A 19,315-nucleotide genomic window follows, 5' to 3' on the forward strand; every position below is an offset into this window, starting at 1 on the left:
ATGTTACGCATTTCCCTGGGCATGGAGATATATGGAATGAGCTGTGGGCCAGGAATAGGAAATTGGAAGCTTTACAAACTAGTCCTAATACTATCAAAAAATCACCATCTGCTTTTTGAACAATTTCTTTGCAGTTTCTAGGTCTTTGCTTCATGTTCTGTGAAATTAAAGTATTGGATTATATGGTTTCTATGCTTCCTTAGACCCATAGCCCTGTGAAAAGACTTTCTTAGAGGAAAGACTTAAAGGTAAAATAAGAATTGGCCTCAAGGCAAAGGATCCAAAACTCATAAATCTATTTCTTTTTTCTGCTTTAGAGGATGACCGATGGCCTAACCTCTAAAGAGGCCTAACTACCCTCTAGGAAAAGGCATGATGAGTCTAAACTGCTGTCATCTTGCAATTGTAGAGACTCAATCAACCTGGGCTCTGTACCCAAATGTCTCACATATTTGGATGGAAACCCAAGCTGAACCTATTTTAGCATTAGAATTTTTTTAAAAGAAAGAGATGGCAGATGATGTGGCAAAGCGTAAGTCAACAGAAGGAAAATTTTCTGACCATTAGAACAGCCTAAGATGCATCAGAAATCTATGAGTAATCTGTTGATCGAGCTGATCAGGCAGTTTGTTAAGGAGAATTCTTGGGGATTTTCTAATGGGAATTTCTCAATGGGATAAATATCATATAAGGGTGGCCAACATGATATTTTATAATGATATGCTTTGTACGAAATGCCTCTTCTTTCTAATTCTAGTCCCAGTCAAACCTACGGTGATCATTTGCAAATATTTTTTGGTATAGCTCAGGTAACAATCTGAAAAAGTCCTAGAATACACACAGCTCCTCTGGTTTGATTTTGCCCATTGAGCAAAAGGACAAGGACCCCAATGAGAGCCCAAATGTCAAATGAGACAATGATGATCAGTAGACTCAGTTCTCAGAAGAAACTGAATTTATTTCCCTTGGCTATTGTTTCTCTTTCTGATGTCAAAGCCATGCCACTCTATAGACAGTTACTAAATGATTTTTATTTTGTAAAATAATTTAACTTTATTTCATTGATTTCTTATATTATAAGAAGTAGGCAGAAGAGGTATCATCGTCTCTATTTTGCAAATGAAGAAATTAAACCTTAAGAAAGTTAAAGTAATTTTCCAGGATCTCACATGACTAATTTAATTTTTCCAACCAAGGAAGTCTGATTATTTAATCAGTATCAACAGTTATTTGAAGAATTATATGACTCAAAGCTCAAATGTTTATATCAATCATTTCTCCAGTAATCTATTTACAATATCCACTTTATCTAGTTCCTATGTGAGCGTATCAAGTGATGGGGAGAACAACAACTTCAAGAAGCAACACATCCCAACTTGTGGGCATTTCTAACTTTAAGAAATTCTTCTTTTTTAAGATTTATTTATTTATGCATACAAGAACTGGGGTATAGGCCAGAGGTGAGGAGTTAGGTGGGAGAGGATTCACTGGAGACAGAGTGGGAAGCAGAACAGATGGATCTACTTAAATAAATTACTGAGGGGAGCAGCAGGCAAGACAGGAGAGATCTGCTGTGACATGTGGGTTAGCTCCTGGCTGGGGGTCGAACTCATGCTGCAGGGGCTGGTGATAGCTACATAGTGCTGAGACTTTAACCCCTGCACCACCAGGGAGGCCTCTATAAGAAATTCTTATATTGTCATCCAAAATTCCCAAATCTTCCCATTCTCTGGTTATGACCTTGCTTTCTCAGTCCCATTTATCAGTTTATGGCATAACCCACCAGGCAGTCTATGAAATATGAAGAAATATGTCATGTCATCTCTGAGTTCATTCTTCTCTACAGTAAACAGCTTTGGTGTTATTAAATGCTTATCTCCCTATTTCAGACTGGAACTCAGAGCTTAGAGATATTTCCCTCTCCTCACATTTATAATTTGCTTCTACTGACAATGCTATACTGTGTCCTTTAGAAGGTCATTTGGGAACCGTCCATCATAGGTAACAAGGGAGACAAATGTGCAGAGAGAAGTCAATTGTCAGGCTGATCCTTAAATGGTAACTTGAAAGAATGTGCTGGACATTTCAGAGACTTCTGCCAAGAAATGCCACTATCTTGAGGCAAATGGGGATTTTTGGGCAGCAGAGTTATATAACAATTTGCCAATTATGCCTGCTTCAGAACCACTGCCAAAACAATCCAACGACTTTTCATTCCACTACTGTTGACAGGACAGCAAAGGATTTCAACATTTCCTTTTACAGTCTGAATAGAAGTTCCCCGCCTTGAGGACACTGTAGCAATATTTGCCATCGTGTGGGGAAAAGTGGGTTCTGGGGAGGGGGAAGTGAGGGAGACAGAAATTCTAATGGAGGTAAACAAAAGTAAAATGAAATAAAGATTACCCGGGGTGTGGGGTTTTAATGTCTGCATCAAATTGATGTTTGTGAAGTATTACAAGCAAATCTTTGGAACTGAGGAAGTAGGCTTTTTGAAGAAAAAACTTGAATAGTAGATGCAACAAAAGCCAGTTATTTTTTAATTGGCTGGAATTTTTAGCTAAAACCAACTATGGTGTCTTAACTTGGGATGCTGGGGCAGGCAAAAAGTTGATTTTAATAATGTTTCTGGTGTTCAGCATTAAAGATTCTTTTCAAATAAGTTAAAAACAAAATATTTAGAAAGAAAATAAATTAACTAGTGAGAACAGATGAGAAATCTCTTGAGTTATTCAAAGTTAGAGTTCATTTGGGAGAGACAAAGAGGAAATGAAAGTAAAGAGCAGTGGAAACAGAGTAAGTTAGGACAGTGAAACTACTCCTCAAAAGACACCACAGGGGAAACTCTGAGCCACAAAAAGAGGTCAGTGGCATTTCCATTTCAAACAAGTGACCCTACATCTTTCTTTCTCTTTTACATATTGGGAATCAGAAAAGATTTCACTAGAAGGAAAGGGTTTGCTGTTAAAAGAAAAATGTTTTGGGGGGAAAAAAAAGAAGACAAACATTTATAATTTTTGAGCAGGGAATGATATGACAAAATTGTTTCAGGACGCTGGCAATTAAGTTCAAGATTGGGTAGAATGAGCTCAACGGAGAATGGAGATTCCATTGAAAAGGGAATGAAAATTACCCAAAACAGAATTAATAGCCTGATATAATAATAAATTTGTGAGACTAGAAAGGAGAAGAGGCCAGAAAATCTGCCCTGAGTTTATGATCAGATATTCATTTGATAACATTATTTAATGGGATCAGAATAGTTTACTTTCTGGTTTTAAGGAAATTTGGTTATTCTATTAAAAGTGTTTCAATCCAAAAATGTGGTGAGCTGAAAAAAAGGAGCTTTCACTGATGACATATCTATGGACTATGTACTTAGACACTAAAAAGAGTCTTAAAAACCAATGCTCCCACGGGCAAGGGAATAGCCAAGTTTGTTGCTGTTTCCAATGAATGACATTAGTCCTGTGTAGGTTTCAATCAAAATGGGTTCAGTTAACACCATCAGTTCCTTTCCTCTTCCAGATCCAGGGGAGTTCTTGTGGGCATTCTGGATAGCTGGAATGAGCTTAGACGTGAACCCAGACAACTGAAGAGGAAAAAGGAAAATGCATAGAGTTAGCCAGTGCAGAGACGGTGCAGAGACATTTCTTCCCCAGTCAGGTCTCACAAAGTTAGTCACTCCTCTGGGGTGCTGTCACTTTTACTTATTAAACAGATATTGTTTCACAGAATTGCTAACACACCTTCTGTCAATCTTTTAACAAATTAATCAGTCAATAAATCATGTACATAGTAAAGCTAACAACTGCCTGATCTTGTTTATTTTTCTTGTTCATAATTTGTACAACATTAGGTAGTCAGCACAACACATATTTGCTGATAGTCCATTATATATCAGACACCTGTTAGCTGATGCTGAAGATATAAAGACAAGATATAGACTCTGCCATCCAGGAAGTGGCTCTTCAATAATTTAAGAAAATGAGCTTGCAATGCTTACACAAAATAAATTTCACAAAATAGTTCCAAAAAAAAAAAAGAGCAAAAAATAAGCACAAAATGCTTATGGAACACAGAAGAGGGAGAAATCATAGAGGATCAGAATGACTTCTAAAAGGACTGTTGAAACAATCCTTAAAGTTTTAGTAGGATTTCAATAGGTAAAATGGTTAGGGAGAACATAGTTAACAGCTACTGGATTTTTTGCTTATTTGTTTTTTCAGGCCAGCATCTCTTCCACCATTTGGGATTCTTCTTTCAAATAAAATTACTTGGAATTGTCCTTTGGAGAACACCCCTCTTTCATTTAGTCCAAATAGCATAAGTGGAGGTGACTTTAGCACATGACTCAGGTCTAGCCAATCAATGGAATCCATTCTTTTCTGCCAGAGATGTTTCAGGTATGGACACATGACCAATGTGGTCACAAAAACTAGTAGAACACAAGCCTGGAGTTACTTCTCATTATTTTTGCCATAGATTGAGAACCTGACTGAAGCCAAGAAAGGTTAAAAAAAAAATAATTCATGGAGACAGATGAATATTTGACAAATTTATTTGAATTTTTAGATCAGTCTACTCTATTTTAAGTAAAATGAATGAAAAAATGTCCTTCTTTTGGTCAAGTCAAAATGAATTGATCTATTATAGTTGACATTTAAAGGGAAGGGTAGTTTCAGAACATTCCAAGCAGAGATATAGGGAATGACATAAATTACAAACACTCATACCTTTTTATTTTCAACAAACCATTTGTTATCCATTGTCTCATTCCAATAAAAACATATCAGATAAGTAAAATAAAAGGTATCATAATTTTGCCTCAAAAACCAAGGTCTATAGAAGGTCAATGACTTTCTCACAGTCACCTTCACTTTTTCTTAGTAAAAGAAAAAAATATTGGGAATAAAGTCCTACCCAATATGACACCCAGATCAGTTTCCTAGGCAACTGACTCACTAATCTTTATTAAAACTCTTGGAGTATATTCCAGGATTGATCTAAGTTGTTAAGAAAACCATATAAAATTACAATCATTTTCCTACTTCTTCATCAGGAAACTAATTGTTGTTTTAAGGTTAATGCAAGAGTGATGATTCAATGAAGAAGGGCAAGCCTGTAGTCTTTCACTGTCATCCAGTTTTCTATATAGCACTTATCCTGAATTCTTATTGTATACCAAATTGCTCTTGGGAAAGACTTTTCTCAATTTTTGATTTAGTTTCCATTTCAGCAAGAGAAAATTCTAAAACACCCTTACCAGTTGACCTAAACCATTAGCAAAAATAAATGAATTGATTAACAAATCACTAAGTCATCAATAAGTCAGCCTTGCAAATGAAGCATCTATAATTTAATAGCTATGTGACCTTGAAAATTCACTTTCCCTTTCTGAGCCCAGTTTTCTCTTTTGAAAAGAGACATTGAAATCTATAGTTTTAGATAATATCAGAGGTAAAAAAATATAGTGTTTTTCATGATACAACAATATAGATTTTGCTAGAATAAATCAATATCTGTGGATTTTCAAAGTAAACTAGGTATTTTTCCCTCCACTTTAAGGTGATATTTTACTGAGTTGCCTAGGAAACTGATCTGGCTGTCATTGGAGGTAGGCCTTTATTCTTAATATTCTTTTTTTCACTAAGATGCAGAAAGTGAAGGTGATTGTAAGTAAGGCATTTACCTTCTACAAGCCTCACTGCCTTAAAAAATAGATTTGCTTTGTTGACAAACAAGTAGTTTTTCCTGGTGTCCATGATTCTATAACAGCAAAAACAGACAGAAGCTACTTGTTTTTATTTGTTCCCTGTCGCAACATTCTCTTGGAGACCTTAGTAGGGATCAAAATATTTTTTTGTTATTGAATGAAACAAACTATACTTATAGGCTGGGTTTCTGGAAAGGACATTCTTTTTAATGAATTCCACCAGTGCACTTATTTATTGATAAGATTTTCAGAAAGACTTGTTCTTTCTTCAGCTTCCAAAAGAGGAAAGCAAACAGAAAAGGATAAATTAATAACATGAACATTTAATCACTGTGTTTTAAAATTATTAAATCTCAAAATCAAAAGTCAACTTAAACTTTATCAATTCCAGCCATTCATCTGTTATTTTATCTGTCTTGCTACAACCAAACTGAGAAGTCACACCTCTCTACATGTACATAATCTATGATTTGGAGCTGACTGAAATCTATTCATGTCCATTCTATCACTGTGTACCATAGGAAAGTTATATCTAGACTTAAAAAGATAGGGCCAGGAATGTATCCTTGCCCTATAAGTTACTGCTGGGGAGATCTGGAAAAAACAGTTTAATCTTGCTAAGTTTATATAACTGTAAATAGGAAAATAACAAGAATGATAATATAGCAAATACAAATTTCATCAGATTATTGTATGAATTTAAGAGAATTATTAAAATTATGTTATAATTAATGCTATAGATAGATATGAACATTATTAATAGACTGAAAAGACTTGTTTCCTCAATCTTGTTCCTTTCAATTTCATACTTTGAATGGCAATTTCTTTAGTATCCATCATAGAAATACTCCATGAAGCATTTTTTAAAGAAACTGTTATATGCACTTTATTTTTCTTTTTTAGATAATAAATAGTTCCCTGAATCCTAAAGGATATAATAAATTCTACTCAGAAACCATTAACACCCCCACTGAAGGGAAGGCAAAATCTTCCTTTCTTGAGAACTACTGAAATAAAAGAAGCATATAATATCATGTAAGTTAAGGATTAAGATCAAACACATCTACAAACATGTTGCAAATATGGCATTTCAAGTATGTATGATTATGGAAATGACATCCATTCTCTCAGGAAGTTACTGTTCCTTTTCCACAAAAGATCATTAATAGAATCAAATTCATAGGGTGGTTGCAAAGACAAAATAACTTTAATAAATATGAGATATTTATATGAGCTCTATGTGTGTGTGTGTACACACTAATATCTTCAAGATTAAGAAAAGTAGAAAGAAAAGAGACTGAAATTTGTAATCATATTGCAAAAAAACAAAGAAAGACTGTTGCTAATAATCAATAAATCATTGACATGATCATCATCAGTATCTTCAAACCATGACTGCTTAAAAACCAAAGTGCAATTCACTCCAACATTGCCAACACTCTCTGGATTTCAAGATGCCTTTTCATAAATCAATAAATGTTTGTCAGTTGGAATACTGAATGCCTCCCCAGTCCTCATCATCTTCATTTCATGAGAATTCTCTGTGGTCTCAAAATCTAAGTGCTGCAAACAAAAAGTTGACACTACTTCATACTTAATGAACATGGCATTTCATTAGAGTCAGATGTAATTCATTGCCAGTCATTTCTGAAGGAAGGGTCAAGAAAACACAGCAGCAAGCAATGTGTTGGAGGATAGGCAGACAAAAGGACAAGTCCCCAAGCTGGCTCTTGAGCATTTCAAGCACCTGAACTCAATCTGTGTGACAGGAACGTGGTGTCATCTGATATGAATGCCACCAGCCACATACTTTTCTCTAAAAGCTTTTATACACTCACCCCTGGCTCCTTCTTTTATTCCAGTCTCAAAAACGGAGGGTCAAGTTTTAACAACTCCGGTTAAAGGGGGGTTGTATGTTGGTAAGGTTAAGGTATAGCAATGTGTGTATGTGTGTGTGTGTGTGTGTGTTGTGGGGTGAGGGTGTTGAATGTTCTTGACTTTACAGCAATTATTTAGCAGCTGAGTGACTAGGCCCCTGGTTTGCTTCAGGTGCTGTTTGCCAGCAATGCACTGCCTAGAGTCTCAGCTTTCCTTATTACAACCATCACTTGCTTCCTGTTTACATTGGGTGAAAAGACCAGGTTCATGCCTGCAGGCCCACATTCCACAGCTGAGCAGGTTTTCCAAGCCTTTAGGCTATATGTTTCAACCTGCATATGTAAGAAGTGATGCATGCTGGGATTGAGAGTATGTCTAACCAATATTCAATGCTGGAAACCATTTGGAAAGCCATACAGTTGAGCAGAGATATATATTACCCTTGTACATTTTACCTGAATTTATCCTATATGGAGCCGATGACTGTGTGTTTGAGTATAGAGAGAGAAAAAGGAAGATAAGGCAATTGTTCCCCATAAAAAAAGGTTTCTATAACTACGAATTTTCATCTTCATCCTTTCTCCTCCTCTCCCTTGTCAATACATATACACCACAAGATCTTTTTGCTCTTGCTAAAATGAACTATTTCATATCCAAGAACACTTTGTATCCTTTTGTAAGGTGCAGCTTCTAGTCATATTCCTATTAATACTATTTAAAATTTCTTACTGCACCTTCTTTGATGCCTCAATCATTTGAACCTGGAGTTTTATATCAAATGTCATTATACCTATTAACTTTTGGATCTATTTTTTCCCTTTTCTGGATTCCCATAAAAACTGTGTGAGTATCTCTATTGAAAGTCAGAGTACATTTATTTATAATATGTTAATTACTTTTACTTTGCCTACATTATATCTGTGTGGAGGTCAAACTCTTTTTTTCTTCTTGATACCCCAGGTTACTAGCACATTGCTATCATGTAGTATTCAATGCAAGATAGGCACTCAATAAATATTTGTTGAATTGATGTGAAGGGGAGCCAAGTATCTAATGATGTAAGTTACACTTGATGCTAAAATATTGGTTAATGTTCATAGTTCCCTTAAAAAAAGACAGGTTAAGAGTCCAAGAAGAATGAAAAGTGTTGGTCTATAAATCACTTGAATTGGCTATAGAGCATCCATGATCCATTCATTATTATTCACCAGCTTGGGGCTCGGTCACTAGTACCTCCCTTGGGGCTCGGTCACTGGAACTCCCTATATATTCCAAAAACCCAGCAGAACTATGGTGCAAAGAGAAGAAAAGAAACTACAAGTTGCAAATGTAATGTGAATGAAGCAATTGAGGATAAGTAAGCCTGGTCATAACACATCATATCATATCACTGAATATGAATTCACATATACAGGCAATCACACACACAGAGTTCCTTCATATTTAGACCCATTTCTCTTGAGCATTAGCAAATTTGGTATAGAAATAGAACTATCACTATATGACTTTAATCAATTCACTTAATCACTTTAGCACCCTAATTTTAAAAATAGAGATAACTATTCTGATCTCACTGAGTTTTTGCTAGGTGAATTACATGAATAAATGCAAACTATAATCAACAAATTTAAAACAAAATTATGTAATATTACATAATATTATTTTAATGAGTTGTGATAAGCCTATGACAAAACTATTTTTTTCTATTTCCACAACTGTTTATAGAATACAAAACATGTGCATGCTCAAAATGGAAAAGATTGATGAAGCTTGAAGGAAGAAAGAATTTCTGGAAAGAGATCATTGGTCAATGATCATATACACACCAGATGTCAAAGCGAAGTTGAGTTAGTGAGATAAATAAGAGAAAATATAATGCATTTTGGCACCACATTCCATAAATTAAATAGTGATTTCCAAAGTAAGTGTTAGGAGATTAGAGATAAGCACACATTTTAATTTGAGAGCAATTGTGTCCATTTATACTACTTTTTGGGTATGTGCTTTCTGAACCAACCAATGTCATGACTCCAATTTGGTCCAAAGTTGTAGGTTCTGAAACCTCACCCACCAGCTAAGCTTTCTCTCCTGACATTCTTGCCTAAATTTCTAACTTCCTGATGAACAACTCAGACCTGCATTCTGTGAACATTTCAAACTCAACATGTCCCAAACATAACCTCTAAACCTTCTCTTCTTTCAGTTTTCCCCATTCAAATTAATGGAAACATCACCTACCCATACTAGAAACATTGTCATCTCTGACCTCTCCTTCACTTACTATATCCTGTCAGTTACCTGCTTCCATTGATTCTATCTCCTGATCATCTCAAACTCTCTTCCTTTTCTCTCTTTCCTTACTGCCCCTAATTTAGGTAAAGCCCTTATGCCTATGATTTAAGCCATGGTGGGGAATATATGAAATTAAACTAAAGGTCAACTGAGTCACTCTGTGTCTAAGGTGCACACCATGTACCTTCATATACCCTCACTCTTTATTTGATCCAAACTTTTGTTTTCATCAATTAGCAATATTGAAAATCTGCCCCCTCCATTGAACAATGCCTTCCATAAAGACATGAATCTTGTCTCATTTATATTTGCATCCTTAACAATAATTAGAATTATAATGCCTGTATCGGGAAATCTTTGTTAAATAAAGAGATTACAGATGCTATGGAAGAAACTGTCTGAATAAGAATAAATTTGGATTTTTAAATGTATTTTTAAGTAATAAAATATTTCATTAGGTTATAAATAATTTGAAAATTTTGACTGTATATAACAGCTCTGAACCTCACTGTGTCTTAACAGATTTGCAAAAGTGAATTATATTAGTTAAGGTATTTAATTTAGTTATACATTTACCCCCATATTCATATCCTACTTTTTCCTATTTCATTCACAAGGGAAATGGAAAAAGTGTTTTGCAGTATTCTTTCAAAATTTTATATTGTGTAAATACATTCATATAAAAGACATTCTATAGCCTTAGAATTATCTTTTTATTTATTCTTTCATGTCAGTGTAACTTGGTATTTATCAAAGCCAATCTTGGAAAATGTCCTTAACACATATAATATTGTGACATAAAACCAACAACAGGGAACTCCCTGGTGGTGTAGGGGTTAAGTCTCAATGTTATGCTATTACCATTGTGCCCTGAGTTCCAGCTCTGCCCAGGGAGCTAACCCACATATGGCATAGCAGACCTCTCCTTTCTTGCCCACTGCTCCCCTTAGCAGTGTGTTTCAGTAGATCTACTTGTTCACTCTGTCTCTGGTGAATTTTCTCAACCTCCAACCCCCACACCCCCAACTTCACACACCTCTGGCTTATACCCCAGTTCTTGTATGCATAAGTAAATAAATCTTAAAAAAATGAGAAATCAAGACTCAAAGAACTGGATCACTGATTCAGCCTCTAACATCCCAGATGGAGACCACTTGATTTCCTAGAGAGATGGGACTTGCAGTGGCCTTTTTTTTAATTTTAAATGTGTTTTTGATATTAATTTTTTTCACATCATGTTCATTTTTAAACAATATCTGCTTCCTCCCAACCCCCAGATGTAGTCCCCATAGAGTTTCCTTCACCAACGCACCTGTGCACCATCACCTCAGTCCCCTGTGCTCCTCCCTCCATCCCTCTGATCCCTCTCCCTCCTCCTCCCCTGCAGGATTTCTCTGATTTATAATTGTCTGTTTTTGCTTTGTTCTGTTTTGTACTATTATTATTTTTTTACACTGATGTCTTATTTGGTTCCCCTATATTCCTGCTATAAGTGAAACCATCCAATATTTTTCTTTTTCCTTCTGGCTTATTTCACTGAGCATAATTCCTTCTAGCTCCATCCACGTTGCTGCGAATGGCATGAGTTTATCTTTATTAACTGCTGAATAATATTCCATTGTGTGTGTATACCACATCTTCTTGATCCAGTCATCTATTTTTGGGCATTTGGGTTGTTTCCAGGTTTTAACTATTGTAAATAGTGCTGCCATAAACATAGGTATACAGGGGAAAGACCTATACAAAGAAAATTATAAAACACTATAAAAGAAATAGAAGGAGACACAAAGAAATGGAAAGCCATCCCCTGCTCATGGATTGGAAGAATTAACTTTATTAAAATGTCCATCCTACCAAATGCTGTGGCCTTTTAATAAGAAATGATTTGGCAAATGAAGTGCAGAATGTTGCCAGGAAGGAAAAAAAAAAAGGCTTTGGGAGAATTCTTTAAGTAAAAAAATCCTTTAAGAAAATACACATAACAGATCTCTAGAGTATTGATTGACTGAAGATCAACTAACCAACCATTCATCATGCTCAAGCCCATACATGTGCACACACCACATACTTGCTGTTCCTACTGTTATCCAATGAGAGTGATATGAACATCAAGTTTCCCTTTAAGCCTCTGCGAACAGCATGGTTTGGACAAAAGCTAATGTTTTAATTTACTGACTACATTCAAGGGTGTTTGGGGAACAATTACTCCAGCCCCTTACAATATTTATATTTTCCTATTTCTTTTAAAATTATTTCATTGTATGTATATGCAGCTGAATAAAACAAAACATTATAAGGTATTGGAGTGACAAAGTGGCATGTTTTTTTTGTATTTAATAGAGCATGTTCTTTAATCCTTCACCCTGAACTTCTTCCAACATAGGACACATAGGGAATAAGTACTTAATATACCAGGTATGAGTAATGAGAAAAGATTTTGGCCTAGAAGTGATGGGTGTAATAAAGAAGGTAGTTCGTATTCATTTTGACTTAAAATAAAATATAATTACTATTAATTCAAATATATATATTATCTTTAAAGTATTTTTTTAAGATTTATTTATTCATGCATACAAGAACCAGTGTACAGGCCAGATGTGTGGGAGGGTGAGAGTATTCACCTGAGACAGAGCAGGGAACAGAATAGGCAGACCGACCAAAATACACTGTGCCCACTGAGGGAGCAGCGGGTGAGACAGGAGAGGTCTGCTGTGCCATGTGAGTACCTCACAGGCAGAACCCACACTGCAGAGGCTGCAGACAGCTTCACAGTACTGCGCTCAGCCACCTGTGCCACCAGGGGAAGCCCCAAAACATATATTATTTTAGGGCCTCCCCGGTGGCGCAGCGGTTGAGCACTGGGTTGCGAAGCTGCCCGCAGCCTCTGCAGTGCTGGTTCGATTCCCAGCTGCTCCCGGCCACGGGAGCAGGGTCCCATATGGCGCGCAGACCTCTCCTGCCACCCGCTGCTCCCCTCAGCAGTGTACTTCGGTCCTTCTGCCTGCTCTGCTCCCTGCTCTGGCTCTGGTGAATTCTCTCACCCTCCCGCGCTTCTGACTGTACCCAGTGCTTGTATAAATAAATAAATAAATAAATAAACCATATATTATTTTAATGGCTAGAACCAAATTTCCTTTGAAGATGGAAAATAACTTTGGAAAAATACATTAAATTCTTTGAGTGGGATTAATAGGTGTTAGAGGAACTACTCTGCATGGTTAATCAGAAAAAAAGGAAAGGAATTTGGAAAGGAATAAGAGCAGGATAAAGAGGAAAGAAGAGAAGATTGTAGAACAAAATATCAGATTATTATTATTAATAAAGATTTTTAAAAACCAGGAGATCTGATACTCCACTTGAGGTTGGGCTTTGTTATGATATAAACTCCCACTCTCTAACCCTGAAGCCTTCAGTGTATCTATGGTCACATAAATACCTCTGTGTAAGTGCTGTGTTGTTTTTATAGGTTTTCATTTTTATTGTTGTGTTGACTTTGGGTGGTAAGAAGTCAGACTGGGCCTGATGTTTATGCCTGGGTTGGTGTGATGAAATAGGAGTATCACATGGAGAATAGCAACAAGATCCATACAATGAATTAATTCACTTCTTGCAAAACTTTGGGTTCAGAGGTAAACCTTGAGACCATAAGCCCCTGAAGGTGTCTGCATTCATTATGAGAGACCACTGACTTCTTTGGAGAGCAGAATAGGTTTTGAGCCAACTCTAACTACATATTGGGGTGCATGAAGACCCCCAACTAACTTTGAGTCAAACATATTTTGTGTCAAGTCCTTTTTACAATATGGGACTTATCAAAACAAGAACACGTGTTTGCACAAAAATGCATATTCACTATATGAATAGGTGTACTCAAATAAAGTAAGAGATTCAGGGTATACTATCCAACCACAAATACTTTTGATGCAAGCTGTCACATTTTGAATTTATAGCAATTAAACAATTGTGATTTGTAAAATGAATGTTAGCTTATAAAGGTAAACATAAAAATTACAGAAAAGGGAGAATTTGTAGGTCAATAAGCACAGTCATATATATATATATATTATCTGGACTTGTTGAAGATACAAACTTTAATCTTTCACAGCATTAACATTTCCAACTGTTTTAGTTTTTGACTGCTTAGAGGATCTTAGCACTGCTTAAGTTTCCCTAGGGTAAGATGAAAGAATAGTAGAAGAAAGTTTCTTTGTTACTCATGAATTTAAAATCTACTTAGGGAGATGAGATTTAAAGACATAAAAATACTCTTAATTGCTTTACAGTTTATAAAGAATTTATATACCCATTACCTTATTTAACCTTACAATGTTTCAATAAGTTTAGGTGGAAAGGCAGTATTCATTATGTCCATTTCAGAGATAAAACTACAAAGACTCAGAGGGAAAATGATTTAAATAAGACCACAGAGTCATATGTGACTTCATATTTCATACTGTTCTTCATTCCTTCACCAAATAAAATAATCAGAACGTAATTATATACAAAAAAATCATATGCACCCTGTAGGATATAAACATAATCAGACAAGCACAAGTGTTGCACTATTTAAATAAGCTTTGACTATAATTTCTTGTTATGAGTTAGCAATAAGGGAAAAGCATGATATGGTTAATATAAATATTGCATGTAATTTCATATATAAAACAGTTTGACATTTACTTTAAAAAGTTCTGTCAACCTGTTTAAGTTTTCATCTCTATATACATAGGTTGTTATCTTATCTTTTTAACAGTATGTGCTTTACTATCACATAGCTTCACCAAAAGAGTTAATCTAAGGAGTGTCCAAGCTGCCACCTACCTTGCAAATGTCAAGGAACTTCTCACTGGTATATTTCATAGGGTGTTCAGTGAAGGTAGCATAAGGCATCTGAGTGGACCACGGGTTCCAGCGGGACAGCAGAGATACCTGGTCTGAACGCCCCCAGAAGATTCTAAGGCCTTCTCCTTGTCTCCTACAGCAAAAATTTTACATTTAGATTGGCCATTTCAACTAGATTAAAACAAAATGAAAGGGATGAAAAAAGAACGTTGTATCTAAGCCAGCTGGATATTGATGCTGAGTTGACTTTGTTCTAAGGAATCCAGGCAGTGTAATAAAATGATGAATTTGTTGTCAAACATGATGATTTCAATGAGTTATTGAGAATTCCATATGGGAATGTCTAGCTGGAAATGTGATACTGGTACTCAGGACAAAAGAAAGGATTGGAAGTTTGGGTATTTATCTAATGCCAAAACTCTGATGGGAAGAGTTAAAAGAGAAAGTGAGAAGGAAAAGTCAAGGTGGTGGAACAGGAACTGCAAGTCAAGGTGAGAGGCAGTTGCAAGGAGAAGAGAGACGATAATAGCAACAGTTTCCACAAAGCAGTAAACACAAGGAAGAACAGACAGAAAATACATAGAATAGTCCAAATGGGAAGGTGTGTATGATCTTTAAAGCAGATGATGAGCTTCAAAATGTCATATGACTTCACCTTCTGTATTTCAAGGTTGTGCACATTCTATCCAGTGGAATCACATCAAGAAATACCTGTCCTTCCCCACTAAATTTGTAATTCTGACACATAATATGAGGACTATATCCTGTATCTGGTAAAGCCCAGGTCTGGTCATCTGGCAAACCTAAGAGCAGAGCAAGAGGATGTCAAGTTGAGAAGTGTAGGGGGGAAGTTGTGGCAAGGGGAGTGTTCACATTAAATAACAAAGTTGTAATTTCTATGGCCTCTTCTTTTGCATGTGCCCACTAGAATTTATGGTTTGTGGTTTTAGATATCTTTGAATACAACAACATCCCTGGAGGTTAAGCCAAGTTCAGGTGGTTTGCATTCAATAAGATGTAAAACTAAGTTGCCTATAATTTTATACAGCCACCCCATGGAACATCACAGAGGTCTCATTTCTTCTAGAAATTAAATCCTGGCATCTCAAATGAAAAACTGGAGCTTAATTGTGGTGCCTTTACAAAGCTGTCACTTCCTGTATTAAGGGAGGATTCCTTTGAGAATGCTATTGTGGTTTCTCAATATTTATCCATGTAGAGATGTGTATAAACACACTCTTACATATATGCATATAAGCAACCTCTCCCCCATTGGCTAATCCCTAATTGTCTTCTACAAAAGGAAAGTAAGAAAAGAGACTGGCACTTTCTATTGCCCGGTTCTCAAATTTTTGACTATTAAATTTGAAAGCTGACACCCAACAATTTTTTTGTGCTTAATCCTTTGCTCAGAAAAAAAACAAAAGATAGAGAAGAAAAAAGATGAGAGAGGAAAAGAAAAATACTGTACATACCTCTAAAGTTCCTTTTCTAACCCCTCATCTTCTCAGCTGAGATGTTGACATTTATCATCTTCCCTCCCCCCTTGTATTTTTCTTCATTTTTATTATTTTTTATCTGCCCTGGTAATAAGCCCAAAGCTCAATGAATGTTCTATGCATGCTGGTTAATGGAGCATTCTGGCTTGAGTCCATTAAATCAACTTGCACAATGGAATTATTTACTGCTTCATATGTCAATTTATGTGCTGGGTGCAATTTTGTTTTTATCCAAAGGGGATGAAAATCTGCCAAGATAGCTTCTCTAATAAGTACATTTCATATTCTTTCATCTTAGGGAAGCCCCAAATGAAGTTTAAGCATAAAATTCAAGAGGGACCTTATTGCTACATAACCAATCAATTTGAGGTTGGCAATGACCCTTCTCAGAGACAAGAATACTTCTAAATATGAAGGTTCAGCCAACCTCCTCTCTAGCTCTTCAGGTGGTGACTGGGAATATAAACCAAGAAATAAATGATCTCTCCAGACATAAAGCTAAGGTGGTGCTTCCCACAAAAGTCTTTCATATCAGCTATGAAAATGTATTATCTTCTATGGAACATCATTAAGGCATTCGTGGAGACTATAGACCATTGGCGATCAAAAATGTTTTATTGAACAGTTTATTTGTACTTAAGGTGAAAGAAGTCATATAAGGTAATAGAGTGGAATAAAAAATGCAATTAACAAGATGTCAATGTAGTGTTGTAATAGAATTGTGGTTTTCATACTTACTAAAGTCTGACAGTGGGCAAGCCCATTTCTCTTACTGAATCTCAGTTTTCCCATATGTTCTTTAGGGAGTTCCCATGTGGTGACATCCCATGACTGCAGTAACTCTGTTGAATGGTGTAAACAGCTATAGCCCTGATGCCATTAAAATCCGTAAGAAGCCACTGGGTTAGAGTTTCTTCAGTTTGAAGCCATCAAATGAACCCACCTAAGAGGCACACATCCTCTGCTACAAAAGGTACATTGGCATCACCCTAACATTGGTGCCTGCTATGAAATCTCACAAACATGCAAAAGCCCAAATCAGCCAGTCTGTGTTAGAGGAGTAGTTTTAAATTATAAACTGTAGAAAGTTGAGTTAGATGGGCTCTTGGGAGCTATATCCCAGTGCCTTCTTTCTTGACATGAGAAAACAAAGACTCAGAAAGGGTTTTTCTCTAGCATCTTTACAGACAGGGCTGAGCTGGTGAGAGCCAAGCATTTCTTCAAAGAGCTCACAGAGAATATTTCACCCTTCTAAATTGCTGTCACAAAATGTCTTCCAAATTAAAGTCCTGTCATTATACAACACTGCCTTAGTTCCAATAGACACACTGTTAAAATAATTATCCAAAGGAACTTGTTGTTATTTGTGGCAAAGAACTTGCCTAGGTATCCTGGCTAAAGATCAAAAAGAAAATGTCTGTCTCAAAAGAACTGTGGATTTTTATGTATACTTAATATTAGCAATTATGAGATTGTAGGAGAATCAGGTAGCACTGAAGTGAAGGGGGAATTTTTAAAACTTAAGTTTTAGGGAACGAAGATGGCATCTTTCTTGCTAAGCTGCTATGATCAAGTAAATCAAAGTGGAAGTCAATCCCAGGTAAAGAATGCCAACATCATATTTCTACACAGAGAAAGATTTAGTGTCTTTCTTCCTGAAATCATACTCTAAATGTAAAACTTAGCCTTTACTAGTTCTGTGTCTTTGGGCATTTCATATCATCTTTCTGATCTTTAAGCAACAATAATTTCATGAAGCACAAGAGAATAAATGAAAGAAAAAAATGTTTGTCTGTAGTCAGTTACTATCCCATTAGAAATACTAAGTGTCTAATATGTACCATAATGTTGTACTGTTGGAGATTTTATATGTTTTTTTTAATTTTATTAACCCTTATATTTATATTTTAGTTTCTTTGGTAGAAATAGATGCAGCTAGCAGGAAATAAGATGAATAATATTACCAAGTTTATTAAGATCACTAAGTCAAGAATCTTTAGTACAATACAATAAAAAACATGAGGAGAAACACCATGAATGCCAGACACAGACAAAACTAGAAAATCAAATCTTCAGCAGAGAGGAGGTGCAGGGTCTTCTATGTTTGTATCTACTTATTGGTCCTTCTTCTTCCACCTGACTCTATGCCCCAAGATATAAGCGTTCAGTTTCTGTTTCTCATCAATAATTTTTAATGTAATTTTTTTTAATTTTATATATTTTTACATCATTTTTCATTTTTGCACAATGTATACATTTTCATCTTGGTTATAGTCCCCATACAATTCCCACCCCCCTTGTTTTGATCCTACTCCCTCCTCACCATCCCGAACCAGTAGTGTGTCTCTGGTTTATAGTTGCTTGTTGATTTTTATTTTTACTTTATTATAATCAGTCTCGATATTTTGATGTATATCATGTTCTAATTGAACTTAAATCCATTATAGAGACTTTTATTCAGATAGCTGAAACCACCCTTTCAATTCTTGTTTCTTCAGACTAAATAAGCATGTTTCTGTAACACTTTACCAAGTTTAAAATAAACTTTTAAGTCATCTCAGAAATGGTTCCTTAAAAAATAAGTTATCAGGCCTCCCTGGTGTTACAAGGGGTTAATACACAACCTATGAAGCAATCTGCAGCCACTGCAGCACAAGTTTGATCCCCAGTCAGGGAGCTACCCAAATGGTGTAGCAGACCTCTCCTGACTTGTCCACGGCTCCCCCCAGCAGTGTGATTCAGTTGATCTGCCTGTTCTGTTCCCCACTCTGTCTCTGGTGAATCCTCTCATCCCCCACACCTTAGGCCTGTACCTCAGTTCTTGTATGCATAAATAAATAAATCTTAAAAAAAAAAAAAGGTTATCTAACTTCAGTTCCACCACTGACTTAGCACATTTTCCCTGTAGTGTATACTTGAAAGTGGAGAAAATGAAAAGGCTCAATCCCTGAACTATGGAAGCTCTGGATCTGATGATCTCTAAGTCTTTTCCTGTTATTCCTTCCCAGACCTCAAACAGATGCAAGCAGAAACCCCCAAGTCTCATTGTAGACACAGAGGGTAAACTACTACAAATTATTTTGTTTGC

At 35.9% G+C, this 19,315-nt stretch overlaps 1 protein-coding gene across 1 annotated transcript in view; it reads right to left on the reverse strand.

The window, feature by feature from the left end:
• Positions 1-3,397: 3,397 nt before the first annotated feature.
• The window catches only part of TPRG1 (tumor protein p63 regulated 1), a gene marked incomplete at both ends in the record, with an annotated part of 102,939 nt that continues 87,021 nt past the window's right edge, over positions 3,398-19,315 (reverse strand). The window contains 2 exons of the mRNA XM_084232507.1: positions 3,398-3,592; positions 14,708-14,861. Of these exons, the coding sequence (XP_084088633.1) occupies positions 3,398-3,592; positions 14,708-14,861 (349 nt within the window). The remainder of the gene's footprint in view (positions 3,593-14,707; positions 14,862-19,315) is intronic.

Source organism: Talpa europaea (genome assembly GCF_964194135.1).
Source record: "Talpa europaea genome assembly, chromosome: 4".
In the NCBI taxonomy this organism is placed as follows: domain Eukaryota; kingdom Metazoa; phylum Chordata; class Mammalia; order Eulipotyphla; family Talpidae; genus Talpa; species Talpa europaea.